Source organism: Vigna angularis, chromosome 2, assembly GCF_016808095.1.
Source record: "Vigna angularis cultivar LongXiaoDou No.4 chromosome 2, ASM1680809v1, whole genome shotgun sequence".
NCBI lineage: Eukaryota > Viridiplantae > Streptophyta > Magnoliopsida > Fabales > Fabaceae > Vigna > Vigna angularis.
The window spans coordinates 3,905,409-3,921,951 of NC_068971.1; the positions used below are offsets into that span (position 1 = coordinate 3,905,409).

Sequence of the window (16,543 nt, forward strand, 5' to 3'; positions counted from 1 at the left end):
AATAATATTACAAATTACAATTAGTAAAAATGACACTGTGAGCAATTTAATAAAAATAATTTTCTGTTATTGATCCACTTGATAACTACAATACATCAGGGAGTTCTTATGAAGTTCAAATACTGATAAAGCAACCATTTGCCACAGGAAATGGCAAAATCATTATTTACTACCTTATTCATTCCATGGCCTTGGTCGTCATCAAAATAGTTTGTGCCAGAAACTGATATCCCTCCTACCAACCAGCCAAGCTCAACCAGAGCTAAAAACCCAAAAACTGTACTGAGATTGACTGGGGCTATATATGATAAGATAAACGATACATGTTATAAATGGAGATGTTGACACTGGATGAAGGTGGCCACAAGTTGAAGCAAACTAACATTCATTATGCTTTCAAAGCATAAGACATACAACCTCAATCTCAATTGATAATTTCCCTGACAAGCCAATCCAAACTAGGATATGCAAAGTACAAGGTGAGAAACGACGGGAGAGCAAACAGAACGGTAATTAGAATATACAGAGCCAAAATGGCTGCACTGGCTGGTATTGCATATAAGACAATCAAAAGAAAAATAATTATCAGTGGGAACTTTGCAGTCAAGTGAATAAATAAAACCAGCGACTTCCGCAGAGATGTATGCAGGGTTTCTATACTAAGGTAATTACTGGTATTGCCATGATACTGATCGGAAATTGAAGACTCTGAATGGCAAATTTGTTCTCTCTGATGACTGCCATGGCTTACTTGGCTTACTGTTGTTAAGCTGTCTTTAATTGGCCAAACATGTTGATGATCCCCACACACAGTAGAATGTGACTTTACTCCATCACCGTTCATGCTCTCAACCATCCAAAGAAGGAAATAGTTCTTGCGAGGGAATTTCAAATTTCCCTGGTACACTAAACGGAGAGACAAAAGGTTACACCATGGGCAGGAGATAAACAGTGGAAGCTGAATTGGCAGTGTTGGAAATTTCACCACAGCCCATTGTAATCCAAGGATGCAATTTTTACAAAGAGTGTGACCACACCATAAGACATAAGGCACATTTTCAACAATGTTAAAGGATTCCCAGCATATTGGGCATTCCAGCCTTTCCTCTCTGCTCACCATAGAAGTCTCGTCATCAGAATATTCTGAAACAGGGTGATTAGGCTTTGGAGAATCATATTCATTTTTCAGACCCTGGCTTCCAGAAATGAGACTAGATGCAAAGTTCCACATTCTGAATCACGTTACAATACTACAGCAATAACCATGAATAAGACATCATTTGGTCCTTATCGATAACATCAAAGCATCAAAACAAGTGTCAGAACACACCCTGCAACACGTTCACATTATATTGAGAAGTGACGTATCAACAGAAATGAAACATTTCCTTAAAATAAAATATTATACACATAGATCAGATCATAATACATGCACTTCTAGCAGATTCTATAAGCATTATCGACTATGATGCACAAATACGACACGTATCGGATTGAAGGGAAATATGACGCTTAAATACTAACATCCCCTTATCATCCATTTCCTTTCATTTTAATACGAATTGTTTGCCACAATTAGCTTCTTAAAGCATAATCGCATCAGAAAGAAACACTAACATTCAATCAACAAGTGAATACACACAATACACACACCTAGGGAAACTGAATCAGGTGATTAAAACGAAAATCAGTGTTTTGTTGTGAAGAAAAAAGAACCCTAATAGAAGGAGGTGAGAGAAAGAATGTGAAATGAGATGATAATAACCGCTGCAACAGGTGAGGAAATAGAAAAACGAACCGAAGACGGAAGCGATTGCAAGAAAAATTCATGATAGATTGGCACAACCAGAGATTGGAATTCCTTAACAAAATGGAAAGGAAAAGAAGCTTAAGGGAGAACCGGTACCATGTGTTCGGTCACCATTTCTGGAAAATTAAAAAACATTTCCATTTTTTTCTATTTAAATCTATTTTCAAATACTATATTTGAATAAAACAATTTAAATAAAATAAAGTTTAATTTTTTGCATAGATAAAACATTTTAATTATTATTAAATACATAAAAAAAATCTTTAATTGAATGAATATGACTCTTATATAAATATGTAAATAGGATATTGAATTGTATATGTAATGGATTTAATTTTATTCTTTGACTTATTTATGTTATATAAAAAAATAGTGTTGATATTGACAAGAAATGTATGAATATAAAGATATAATATAGAATAATATGAGGACCATTTTTTCATTTTGTATATTAAGTAAAAATGCTTATATTATAAAATATATTTTCTTGTTTCTCTAACTGTAGTCTAAGTCACATACATTTTAAGATATTAAGATGTGAAAGGTAAGAGGAATTCTTTTACATTATTACTTATATGAATATACAATTTGAATTGTAATGAACTTCTCTTTGTCGATTAATTTTAGGTTTGCTCGTTAATATAAATCAGAAATGAGTCTATATAAAAAAAGATATTCAAACACAGAGAATATTAACTAATGTTTTTTTAGAAAATGATTAATTAATTTACAAACTTATAATAGAAAGAAAAATCGATAGAAAGGATTGAGAAGATAACCAAAGTAGATTAGAGTATAAAAAATAGGGTTTAGGGTTTAGGCATTGCAATTTTATTTAGATAAGAAGGTGTATTAAGTAATAACAAAAGTAAAATGAAGGTGGATGCAATAAAAATTTAGGGAAGTGTAAATAGTAAACAAGATTGAGATTTCTGAGAGGGAGGCCCAACCTAGATACGGTGTCGAATGCACAGTAACACTGGAATATATTCCCTGCATTGCATATATATATATATATATATATATATATATATATATATATATATATATATATATATATATATATATATATATATATTATAATCAATCTTCTCTCACTTTATTTTCTTTTATCATTTATACTTTTTTTTTCTGAAAAAAGATAAAAACTGCAACTTAGTCTCGGTGGTGATCATGAAAATTGAACCAATCTTAAAATCATGATTTGGTTTACAATTATTGGGTGGATTATCTTAGAATAATCAATTAGTTAAAATAATCACGTCGAGTGGGGTCAAAGTTCATCTAATTATTTATTATCAAATTTTTCTTCTTTTTTCAATTACGAATTACTCAATTTAAAATATCACTTCTTCCGTTATTTTTTTTTTCATTTATATTTGTAAATGTATATAAATAACTATAATATGAAATATTTAAAACCTTTCTATGGGAATTCGAGGACGTTATTCAAGCCAAGTTTCATTGCAATTTTTACATAGCGCAGTTATGTGTATATGTAATACTCAATATTCAGTAACACAATTCAAATGAAAAAAATATTTTTTGTATCCATTATGCTAAAAGGATTTATGCATAAAAGATGTTGAAGAAAATATTAACTCACACTTAAGTTAATATTTTAAAATCTCATTAGGCCCCGATAATAGTTAACCTACTTACATTCATTGAAATAGAAAAAAAAGTTTAATTCTTATGTTGATATTTCCTTCATTATTTAATTAAATTATTAGTATTATTATATAGCTTAATTGTAATACTTCTACACTGTCCAACAATTAATTGGAATGTATATTACTATATGTAATAATTGATGAAACATGATTTAGGCATAACAAAAGATATTGAAAAAATAACTTAAAGAACTATTTTTGGTTATTTTCTAGTAGTATTTTAGTCCAACTATATGAACTATTTTTTAATAAATACTATGATAAGTTTACATATATTGTAATTATAATGTATAGTTTTGTTCATTTAGTTAATTTTAAATATGGGTTTCATAGCATAAGTAATTATATTACATAACATATAAGTAATGAAAATACTAAACTTATATTAAATAACATATAATTGATAAAAATACTAAATTTTTGTTTGAAACTCACATATTTCTCGTATTATATTTATAATTTCATTACAGGATACTTATAATGTTATATATTATATTGGAAATATAAATATGAATCTATGTTATACATTTAGTTAAAATAAAAAAACTTAAACAATATATAAAAAAATTATAAATTTATTGTCTTAAAATTTTGGATATCTTTGTGAGTTGAGTTTATTTTTTATTAGTATTATCTCTTCTCAGTTAATCTTTTCTCGAAAGAACTATAAACTAAGATACATCTTTGCATGAAGCTTTTTTTTTTTTAAAGTTAATAGTTAATTTTGATAACTAAGAGAAGTATCTCTTTTATGACGAGCAACTGTGCAAATAAAAAATATTCTTAATTTGAATCATTTATGCTCATATCAATAAATTCATTGTGAAATCTTTATATATAAGTTGGAATCGTATATCCTTAATATTGTTTGTTTTTAACAAATGATTCCTCGATAGAAACATGATTCTTATTTAGTGGTTTGTTTCATTATACATTATTCTAAGAATGTTATGTAAATTATGTATATGGCCACTTTGGATGAATGAAATGTATGGCATGATATGACGGGGAAAATAGCGAACAATAACATGTCAGAGATCAATATCTTTCAGTGGGCTCTACATTTTAGCATATTAAAGTGATATTAGAAAATTTTCACATCATAATAATATCATATAGTATGACTCTAAAACAAAATCAAAGACATGAAATATATTCATAGTGCATCATCTTCATCTAACCAAAATAATAGTTAAGAGATAGGAACTCTTGTCGTGTCTAAAAAAATTCAATGATTACTTTGTACTAGAAGAAGCTTCATTGCGTTGTTGGTTACGTAGGAGTAAAACAAGCTCCACAAATCACGACAAGAACAAACACTACATACCAATTAAGAACTCGCCAATTTCACGTTTTCTACATTTTTTTTGTTGGGTCACAAAAATTTCTTTAACTTGCCATAATTTTAATTAGAAATTCTTGTAATCGAGTAAATATTATAATTTCTAATTCCTTTAAAATTATAGACTGACAGAACACGGTCTGATCAAACCGTCGTATGTACAATACATAAATATAATGGTTTTACTTTGCATGATTACAAACGGTCATTGTAACACGACCACCTCTGATCGTCGTCAGAGGTTGAATTTTATAATTTTAGTGTAAAATTGAGCGAATAAAACTTAGCCACGTGTGTTCGTACTATGACCGTACTACCGGAAAAAATAACAGTAAAACTTATACCAAATAATTGAAGCCTTGCCAGAAAAACTACTCCATGGAAAGTGATGTTTAGAAGCTATAGAAGGAATCAAACTACTACCATTTTTATGGTTTCATTACTCTCCACAGAGTCCTCTCGAATTTGTCTTTCTATCATCGATACATTACTAGATAAGCATTGTTTAGGCATTTATTTCTGCAACACTAACACATCAATCACACTTCATTCAATCTCATCACGTCAAAATCTGGCCTAACACCCATGTTTTTTATTTCTTTAGTTAAATTTTCCTTCTAATAAAAAGTTAAACACAAAAATTATTAATATACTAAATTAAAGTTACATCAGTACAAGAAAAATTAATAAAAAATGTAAAAAAAAAAATGCTTTTGTTTGTCGTAAGTAATAGGAAGCAAGAATTGCTTGCTTCGATTTTACTTCAAGAATGGAAAAGAGAAAAGTACGATATTTAATTTGTACCATGTTTGAAAAGGACAGCGGCATTATTTGATGGTCCCACGAAAGATAAGGGTTTTGTTGTTTTGTAATTATTGACGGAATTTAGACATATGCATGTGTCTGTTATTTTCCACTTAAAAAATAATAATGTGGTTGTGGCCATGGATGTTCATGAACTCTTTCAAAACTTCTTTCTTCGTCTCTCAAACTTCCAACGGAGATAATACATATCATTTTCCGAAGACCTGAATGATACGAATTTGTACTACGAATGTTATTTTAGAAACTTTGATGCATACTTTCACAATTTAACCTGTATGTCGTTCGTGGGATAGTGATAACTTATATATATCTCAATCGAAAAATTGTATTGAGGAAGAATGGTTTGATGAAAATAATAATAAGCATATGATGATGATACAATGGTGATCAGGAGTGAATTTACGTTACTGTTTTAATTTATGTCTAATTTTTCTTTCTTTACCCACAAATTTCAAATTAAAAAAAATGATGACATAAATATTAAAATAATAATTATTGAAGTATCAAAAAATTATAAAAATTAATAAATAATTACATATACTTCAAATTTTATAGCAACTCAATATTTTTTTCTGATGAGAGGAAAAACATTTAATAAACTTAAAAGAATTTTTTGGACATCAAACTAGTCAAATTGTTGAAAAGGTCAATAAAAGATATTGTGTAATCAAAGAATATATTTTGAAAAGAAATTAAGTTAAAAAAATCATTTTTAAATTATTTGATAATTTAAAGATTTAAACCAATAAACACTTAAAATTGATAATCAAACTTTTTCAAGTGAAAAAACTAAATAAAACATAAATAATGATAACTCGAATAATAACCATTTAATTTAATAAAATTAATATTTATATTTTTCTGAAATGTAATATATAGTATGAACGATCCAAACAATTTAGAGAGATTAAAAAAATGTAAACTGGAAGAAAATATTCTTTAGATGAAATGAAATAAAAAAAAGTTATATATTACTTAATAAAAATAAAGACAGATATGAAACAAGATATGCATATCTTACAAGTTTTAAAAATTGAATATTTCTCATATTTCTTTTGTCCACATCTTATTGGAGTGTTTCATTGGTGCATGCATGGTGATAGCCATCACCCTATAATTAATGCTTTTAATTTTTTTTATCAACAACACAAATTTTATAAATATAAATACTTACAAATAATTACAAAACCAGACATAGAGTTAAAATTAGAAAAATGTTTTTTAACAATTTTTTGATAACAACTTACGTGGTAGGTTGTGATTGGTTTGTTTTAAACATATGAATCAATAAAATAGTGACACATAGTCTATTGTCAAAAAGTTGTTAACATATCATGGTCGTTAAAATTAGTCTACCTTCATTTGAGATCCAGATTTGTCTTTTGTGTCTTAGTCAATAGTATGACAACCCATTCTTATATTGTGTGTAATGTGCTTCTTCCTCTGTTGTGTAACATTTCGAAATCAAGTAACTCAAACAAGTTTATATATGATTTTAACCACCAGTAGTGATTAGCTTTTAAATGGACTTGATTATCTCACTATTAAATATATCGATTAAGAGTGAAATTTGAATATAATTTAATTTCATAAAATTATTTTGTAAGACTTTCACATATTTTAAATTGAATTTATCTATAGTTAATGTAATATTTCCAATACACTTCTTTATATGGTGGTATATACATATCATAGACATTAATGAAGGATTCGATAATAATTTGATATATATGAAATAAAATGATATGTTCAATAAACATAAAATTCATTAAGATAAACTCTAATTCATGATATGATATCATATTAAAAAGTAAATTTTAATTCTAATTTATAAAAATAGCTTGAAATTTGAGATTTGTAATATATATATATATATATATATATATATATATATATATATATATATATATATATATATATATATATATATATATATATATATAAAACTTGAAAGTATAATATTGTAAATATTAATCTTCATTTAAAAAATATTATTGTTCTTTAATCTAATATCTTCCCAATCTCAAAGCTTACTTAAAACTTTGGAATTTAGGTTCACTCTATCCATGAGAGTGATACCATTGTAATAATAAAATGTCGGTATCAAATTTTCACTACATTAAAATACATAAATTTATTAAAAAAAAATATATGTTCTCTGTGTGCACATTTCAATAATATTGAAGATTTGTAAGGTGAAAATAACAGTTGAATGATAAATGGGGCAATAACTTTAGGGTTTCGCTTTCAGGTTTGAGTTTGATGAAAAACTTTGATTTGAAGAAAAAACATGATCTGTTCCTTTTGCTATCCTTCTAGCTTTTACCCTCGATGTCTGAAATCGTGCACCACGTTTCACTTTAAGAGGATTTAAAGGTCGAAAAAGACAAATTTTGATTCATCCTTTTTTTACAAAGATTCTTCATTCTTTATTACAAACACTACTCACTCTAGTTCATTAACAAATCACAAAAAGATTCTGCAACGGCAAAGGCACCTTCTTGCTTTCTCATTCGAAAATGACTTACGATATCTTCTGTCTTCCAAAACAAAACGATTCCTTCATAAATTATAATCATCATTACACAAACAAAATGTTACATCCAATTACAGTGCCTTTTAATTATATTTGTAGTACTTTCTCCTAAATAAACTACCTTTTCGGGAAGGAGAAAGAATATTTATAAAAAAAAATTATTTGTTTCTATCTCTACATAGTTCTTGCTATTTATAAAGGTCGATGAAAGAAACATTATGCAAATCCAACCCTTTAAGAATCACGTGTATCACTAACATTATTTAGTCTTTTGTTCTAAAGTTTCAATAAGTTATCATTAGAGTTCTTTTTTACTAGAATGTAACAACCCTTTTATTTCATGTCTTATTTTCTATATTCAAATTAAAATTTGACATATTATATTTAGAATAATCCATATTTTAGTTGTTATAGTTTATGTTACATTAATAAATTTATATTAAATATTTTTTAATTCAATTTGACGTATATAATGATGATGCGTGAACTAGATGAATTAAAACCAAAGGTTACCAGAGTGGAAAATAATGTATTTTGTAAATTTTAATATCGGAGAAAAATATTTTGACATTAGTAGAGAATTGGACCAATACTGAATTATGGATAAGAAAGGACAAAATGGAATGAAAAGTTTTATATATATTTAACATTTTCAAGCTATTTATTTATTTGCATAAATCCCCACCATATATATATATACATATATATATATATATATATATATATATATATATATATATATATATATATATATACATATATACATATATATGCAAATATTTTTTCTATTATATAGTTTAAAAAAATGTGATTTACCTACTTAATTTTACGTATAGATTTGAATTTATAGGTAAAACATAACTTATTTACGAAATTTACATATGAATTATTATTTAAGTTATCATACATACAAATTTATTTGTAGATAACACGCAAAATATTTTGTAGAAACTATTCGTAAATATAATCTTCTACATAAACTTAAAGTTAAGGCGGGAAAATACTTAACACCAAAATATGTATGTAAATATAATTAGATCCGTAAGTATATAAAAACATCATTAACATATAGATTGTTTCTTACATACTTTAAAAAGTAATTATTAAAAAATAAATGAGGTTAATGAAATAAACATATTTTTTCTTCCAATTTGTCTTAATTGGTCATGACCATACTTTTGTGTTGATTTATGATGTAATATCAATTGCTTACTTTATAAAAAAAATGTTTGCAAATAGAGAAGTTTGGTGCGTTCAGTCTATGTTGATAAAGTCTTTTAACAAACACATATATGTTAGTTTCTTCCATGTTTATTATAGTTTGACACATCAATTATTTATTTATTATTTTAATACAAACATGTCTTATTTCAATTGAAAGATTTTCAAAGTAGATTTTCTCAAGCATTACTTGAGACTAGTTTTATCAGTGTCTCACAATGCACTCCCTTATGCTGAGGAGGAGAGATTAAAGAACGAATGTTAGTTACCACCAACAAATGGAAGGTACAAAGAACGAATAGATGAGGTTGGACATGTCATTCTTGAGATAACATATTCACATTTACTTATAATAGGCACATACATATTTTAGCCAACAAGTTCCTTTTGGAGGGATTAATAAACTTCGACAATGACTAGTAATTATTGAGAATCAAATGTTCGAGCAATGATATCAAATGAGTTTCCAATTTTAAAACCAAATGTAAACCCAATTTCAAACCTTCACTAATACAAAAACAGAGAATATTTTGAGTCTTTCACGTCGAATTCGAGAACAACGTCATATCGGGAAACGTTAAATTGACGTCGAATTTTATCAATAAATGACGTTAAATATATATTTTTTTAATTAATTGTGATCTTTTTTTACAACTCTACTAGACCTGAAAAGCAGAAAAACAACAAATTTCAGTTTTTGGTATCTTGTAAAGCATGAATTATGAACGTGTGATATAGTATCAACAACAAACAACAATGACAAACAACACACAAGTTCAATCAAACAACAACAACAAACAAGTTCAACCAAAAACCAACAACAAACAAGTTCAACAAAAAATAACAACTAATAAGTTTTTCAAAACGAAAACGAAAACTAACATTGGTTCATCGGAATAAAGTATTGCCACAAGTGAGAGAGAAAGGAGAATGTGCCTATGAAGGACAAGAACACGAAAATAATCGGTCAAAACAAACGGAAATCATACATAAAATAGTAAATTAACATGCATTTGTATCAAATGAAAGAAAGATTACATGTGATGGTAGTCAAACTTCGTTCGAGAAAAGTTTGAGCATAGAAGAGGGTTTCACGCGCTAAGATAAAGTGAATGGATTTTCAATCTCCCGCTCAAATTTTTATTGAATTCACTAACCTTTTGACATCTAACGTTGGGACATTCAACGTTTTATATCCTTTTACGCGGAATTACAATTCTAAACGACGGTTAATAATTACATTTATTTACAAAAATGTTACCGATCATTTTTAACGTTGGCTATTAAGTGGTTCGACATTGAACGCATGATGTTATATGTTGTTTTTGCACTAGTGCTTATAGAATTTTATTGGTACAATATCATCCAATATCTCCTGTCCCTAGTAGTAGCAATTGCACAAAATATTTGTCAACCACCAAAAACTCAACAACAACGAAATCAAGTGCAGGATAATCGACAGCTGCAACAACACGATGAAGAAAAGCTAATTCACCTCGTGCTTATACTGATTATTACCATATGTCAGGAGCTTTTTCTATATTATTGCTGGAACTTTTTAATAAGAAGTTTCAATTTTATAATGTTTGTATTGTTTACGATGTTAACTTTGATAAAGAATAATGTATGTTTAAATATTTTCTACTCTTAATTATATATTATAAATTCTATACATTTTTTTAGTGCAATAATTATTTTAAACTTTATGAGAAATTTCAAATGTCTAGGATTGCAAAACTAATGCAAGAAAAAACCCGTAATGATATGAGTATTATGGGAAGATTTTGTAATGGTATAGTATGAGTTGAGGAATATGAGCGTGATATGAGTCTCGTAGATTCTGTAATAACATGGTATTATTGTATATGTTGATGTTGAGGGTCCTGTTGTTGGAGGTTATCCTGATACTCTAATAATCATATGATCTCAAGTAGAGAAGGATGAGTTATGTGGTGAGAGGGGTAGGAGGTCCTGGTCTATGTGCCAATTTTGGACATAGTGTTGAGGACTAACCTTGTGGATGGTATGGAGTATTTTGGAAGTGTATTTGTAAGGAGGAGTAGAGATCAACACAAGTACAAAACCTCCCGTGACCACTGTAAGACCCTTGAAATTTGATGTAATTAAGATACTAGATATTTTTGAAATAAAATAATAATAATTTTATAAATGCTACAGTAAAATGCTACAGTAAAATACGTATAATGCTACAGTAAAATATGTACAGTGCTACAGTAAAAATACCTCGTGAATCATGTGTTGCTACAGTACTGCTACAGGAAAAATGTAGTACAAGCTACAGTACCGCTACAGTGAATAGTAGTACAGCTACAGTACTGCTACAATAATTGTAGTACAATTACAGTACTACTACAGTAACCACTAACTTCAACTATAAAAAGGGGTGAGAAATGAAGTTTTAAGGGAGGGGAGTGAAATTGAGTAAGACTTTTGTCAAAAATAAGGAGATATTAGGAATAAAATCTGAGTTGTAGAGAAGGTAGCGAGAGCTTCTGAAGAAGTGCTCTTCATTCAGAAAGGATCGAGAATCAGGTAAGGGAAGCCACTCTTGAATCTTGATTATACAATACTTTGCTTTTGTCTAATCCTAAATCTTGAATATGGAGTATTTTGTTTCTGGATGATCTTGAATTTTGAATGAGAACATGCTTTGAGACCCAAGTTTGATGGTTGTAAAACGTGATATTGATTCTGTTATGCTAATTGTACGTTATTATTACTTAGAACATTTAGTTATTTCTTTTGCAATTTTGGAAGGATGAGAAGTTGTCTAACCGGCTCTGCCAGATTCAACTTCTTGTTTCCCCAAACCTTTTATTGTTTCTTATCTCTTTATATTGTAATTTTGGAAGGATGAGAAGTTGTCTAACCGGCTCTGCCAGATTCAACTTCTTATTTCCCCAGACCTTTTATTTCTTATTTATTTATATTGTAATTTTGGAAGGATGAGAAGTTGTCTAACCGGCTCTGCCAGATTCAACTTCTTGTTTCCCCAAAAATTTTATTGTTTTATCTATTTTTTTTTATTGCATCTTTCTGGAAGGATGGGAAGTTGTATAACCGGCTCTGCCAGATTTAACTTCTTGTTTCCTTTGAATTTTTATATTAAGATTATTTTGATGGTAGGGGAGCTAATCCTTTCTTACATATGATATTTATACATATTATGATCATGAATATGAGTTATGAACATGTTAAAATTTTGGTAATGGTAGTTACCTATTCACTTGTGTAAATTTAGTTTTCATGATTATAATTTTTCTTATTTTCGAGTTACTGTGGTAAAACATTCCTTTTAATTGTTTTTACCGTTGGATTTAGCTAAAATTTTAATATATGAATCCTAAGACATATTTCTTCACTTTGACCGTTCAGATCATTAATTAAGAGTCTGTACTTGGAGAAATAAGTTCTGCATGTTTGAGTAAATTAATTACCCTATTATTGTGTTACTGAGTCCTCTCAATAAAATATAAATTCTATTCTATTTGACCGTTAGATCAACCTGAAAATTTGATATATGATTCCTAAGATATATTACTATAATTTGACCGTTCGGATTTGTAATTGGAAGCCTATGTGTTGAGAAATAAATTTCGAAATTTTGAAAAGTATGATGAACACTATATTTTTGTTCTTAAGTTATCATGGTAAAAACTGCATATATATTTCATTTACCGTTACATTGAGCCCAAACTTTAATATGTAGTTCCTAAGACATGTTGATGTATTTTGGCTAATCTATGACCTTTGATTGGTGAAAATATGTTGAGTTATACTCGTTATAAAAAAAAATGAGTTTATAATATAAAGTATGATATCTGGCAATATGTTTACTTATTTTTGGGTATTGACACCAAAACGGGTTATTGTCAATTTATGATTAAAGAATGAACATGATTGAGTTAGGTGGATAAGAGGGTATGATTTGTTGATTTTAGGAAATGTTGGAGTGGATATAAGAAATCATTACTTATGAAATGATGTTTACTACTGGGAGTATCATGTTCGGTTTATACCATGAGAGCTTGATATGAGCAAAGTAACACCCGAGGTTTATGAAAGCAGGCAGAAAGTGGTCTGATCATAAGGATTTGACATAAACATATGATTCGTAAGTTTTATAGAAGCAGGCAGAGAGATGTCTGACCATAAGGCTTCAGAAAGTAAGACATAGTATACACGTAAGGCTTAAGGAAGCAGGCAGAGAACGGTCTGACCATAAGGCTTTGTGAGTAAGCATGGTATACTTGTAAGGTTTATGAAAATGAGAAATATGATTTTGAAGAAGTTAAAAAAAAAATGAATTAATGACATCGGGATAATGGTATTTATAAATTGCAGAAATACATGATTGAAACATTTATATTATAAGTAAGTTTAATGATTGCATGATATGATTGACTTACCCTTATTTGTTTGTGCTACGATCATATAACTCATGTTATATGTGAGCAGATAATGTTGCAGATGCGGTTGAAAAAGCTTAGAGATGATGAGAGAGATGCAGGGAAAAACTTTCAGGGATTTTTGTAAAAAAAATAAATTTGCATTAAAAAAAATGTTGTGTAAGACTTATAAGTTTAATTTCGAATTTATGTTAAGTGGTGAAGACTATATTGTTTAAAGTTTGTAAGTTTGGAATTGTACTTTGGAGGAATTGAAATAAAGTTTGATTGTTTATATCAGATATCAAATTAATTTAGTCTTTACTACTAGTAATACCCTTTAAATTATTTGGGTGTTACAACCACTCATCAACGTATCATCCGGATGAGTGTCTATTAGGGATTATGGTATGATGGGATGAGTGTCTATGGTGCGATTGTTGTATGATGGTATGAGGGTGTCTGACATAATTATTATATGATGTTTGTTGAGTGTATCAATGTAATTATGCATGTTTTATAAATGATTTATTGCATGTTAACTCACCCTACTTGTTTGTGTTTGTGTTTGTGCGATGATCGTATAATTCGTTATACGAGAGCAGATGAAGGAATGTCGTCCGATTCAGTGCCAATGAAGAAAGAGATAGAAGAATAAATTAGAAGAGTTCGAGTTATATCTATGAGTTTGTAGTTGAAATATGAGTTTAAACATATATATATCATGTATGAAATCCTTTATATTCATTGTGAATGGTGGTGTAATGCTACAATATATCAACTATGAACTATCAAGTGTGAGATTATAGGATGTTACAGTTGTTGAATGTCATGTTTTTGTTTTGTAGGGGCATTTAGTTGCAATTGGCTGCAAGTTCAAAGATTTTAGCTTTTCTTAGCTCCTGCTCAAGATCAAGTAAGATGAAAATGAAAGCTTTGTTTTAAGCATTTGTTTTCCTTAACAAGTATTGTGTTTTCATGATGATTTTTAATTGTTTTGAGTGAGGGTATCTCAATTTATTTTAACTTGTACACGATGTTATAATTTTATTTATATATGAAGCTTTGAAATGTTTTTATGTGGCTTTACTATATCAATCTGCATATTATAATAATCACCAGACCAATCTGCATGTTATAATAATCTGCAAAACATTTTTTTGGCTTTAACCATGTCAGGATTATTGGCGAGAAAGAAAAAAAAAGTAAAAAGAGAGGTAATAAGTATGTACAATTGAAGCTACATATTAAGGGAGGTTAGTTTTTAGCCTACAAACTTTCTATGTGATTTTAGATCATTAATCCCAATGGATTTAATGTTAAACCTTTTTGGCCTCATTATTGATGTAAACCTGTTGTATCTTCTACTATTGATAATTGGATATGTTAAGTTTATGCTTAAACTAGGCTTATCAAGGTTTGTAATTGCTTAATTCTGTCATTATGACAGTATCAACAAAATTGATTTTCTTTTAAATAATTGCTTCTAAGTTTAAATACTTATGTACTACATTACAACTTGTGTTTTTATCGTGATTTGGAATCTATATAAATGAAGGAAAAAAAACTATCTGATATGAATAGACAACATAATTAATCTTCTCTTTTCTAACAGGGTGAAAGACTGCGTCAATCTTAGAAAAGGTTCAAGCAACACAGCTTCAGAGTGTCTCACTTATAGAAGACAAAGTACTTCAAAAACTTCGCGTAAAAGAAGCTGAGCTCGAAAGCATCAACAAGAGGAACATGAAACTTGAAGACCGAATGGAGCAATTGACTGTAGAAGCTGGTTCATAGCAGCAGCGAGCAAAATACAACGAAAACATGATTGTTGCTCTCAAGTTCAGCCTTCAGCAAACATATGTCCAAAGTAGAGATAGTAAAGAAGGATGTGGTGACAGTAAAGAACTATTTTATTTTATTTTTTTTAAAATGTTTTTCGGCGGTTTTGAAAAACCCCTGGAAATATGGGCGGTTCCACATAACCCCGGTTAATTCCGACGGTTCAGAAACCCCTGGAAATAGGGGCGATTTCGCAGAAAACTGCCGGTAATTTTGCGATGCTGATTTTTTCAGTGGTTTTTGTAACCGCGGAAAATGTATTTTTCAGGGATTAAAACCCTCGATAACGTAAAAAATAACCCTACTAAAATTGCAGATTTTTGTAGTGGATTACTGTCAAAATACTCATTCAGATTTTTTTTTAAGTTTCTTAAAATTTTCACAGATTTAGTTATGAAGTTTTTTCAAGTCCTTCACTTTTTTTTCCAAATCGTACCGAATGTATATAAGAAAGGTATTCTAACACTTAAGTCAATAATAGATTAACAAAATCAAATATTAAATTCACAATAAATATAATTACATTTCTTCTTAATTGTATTTATAAATTCAACTTATAATTAATATATATTTAATAATGATCTCACCTGTAAACTTAATTATTAGTGATACTTAAAATGTTTAAAAGTTTATAACCGACTATCCCATATATATGACGAGTAGCTCTAATGCATTATTGTCATCATTTGGTCGATATCAAAGAACGAGTTGCTTTTAATGAATATTTTAATTATTTTATGTTTTTCTCAGTTTCGCACACTTTCATAATTTCCTGCTAATCTTCGTACTCACGGTTCAAATACCTGACATCGTAAAATCTCTTAAACTGTTAAAGTTACAACATACTTTTGATCTCTTGGAGTTTTCATAATCGTTAACAAATAC

General features: G+C 28.5%; 1 protein-coding gene across 4 annotated transcripts; it reads right to left on the reverse strand.

The window, feature by feature from the left end:
- Positions 1-45: 45 nt before the first annotated feature.
- Positions 46-1,940, reverse strand: LOC108327834 (uncharacterized). Of its 4 annotated transcripts, none has more exons than XM_017561554.2 (2): positions 1,907-1,940; positions 46-1,331 (listed from the first exon to the last, which is right to left on the reverse strand). In XM_017561554.2, exon 2 carries the CDS (start codon positions 1,229-1,231, stop codon positions 425-427), a length of 807 nt encoding a protein of 268 aa, XP_017417043.1. In that variant the 5' UTR covers positions 1,232-1,331; positions 1,907-1,940; the 3' UTR covers positions 46-424. The 4 variants fall into 4 exon arrangements, with proteins under 4 accessions (XP_017417043.1, XP_052729681.1, XP_017417042.1 ...); XM_052873721.1 differs by having other exon boundaries at positions 46-1,250; positions 1,907-1,927; XM_017561553.2 differs by having other exon boundaries at positions 1,799-1,923.
- Between the last annotated feature and the right edge of the window lie 14,603 nt (positions 1,941-16,543).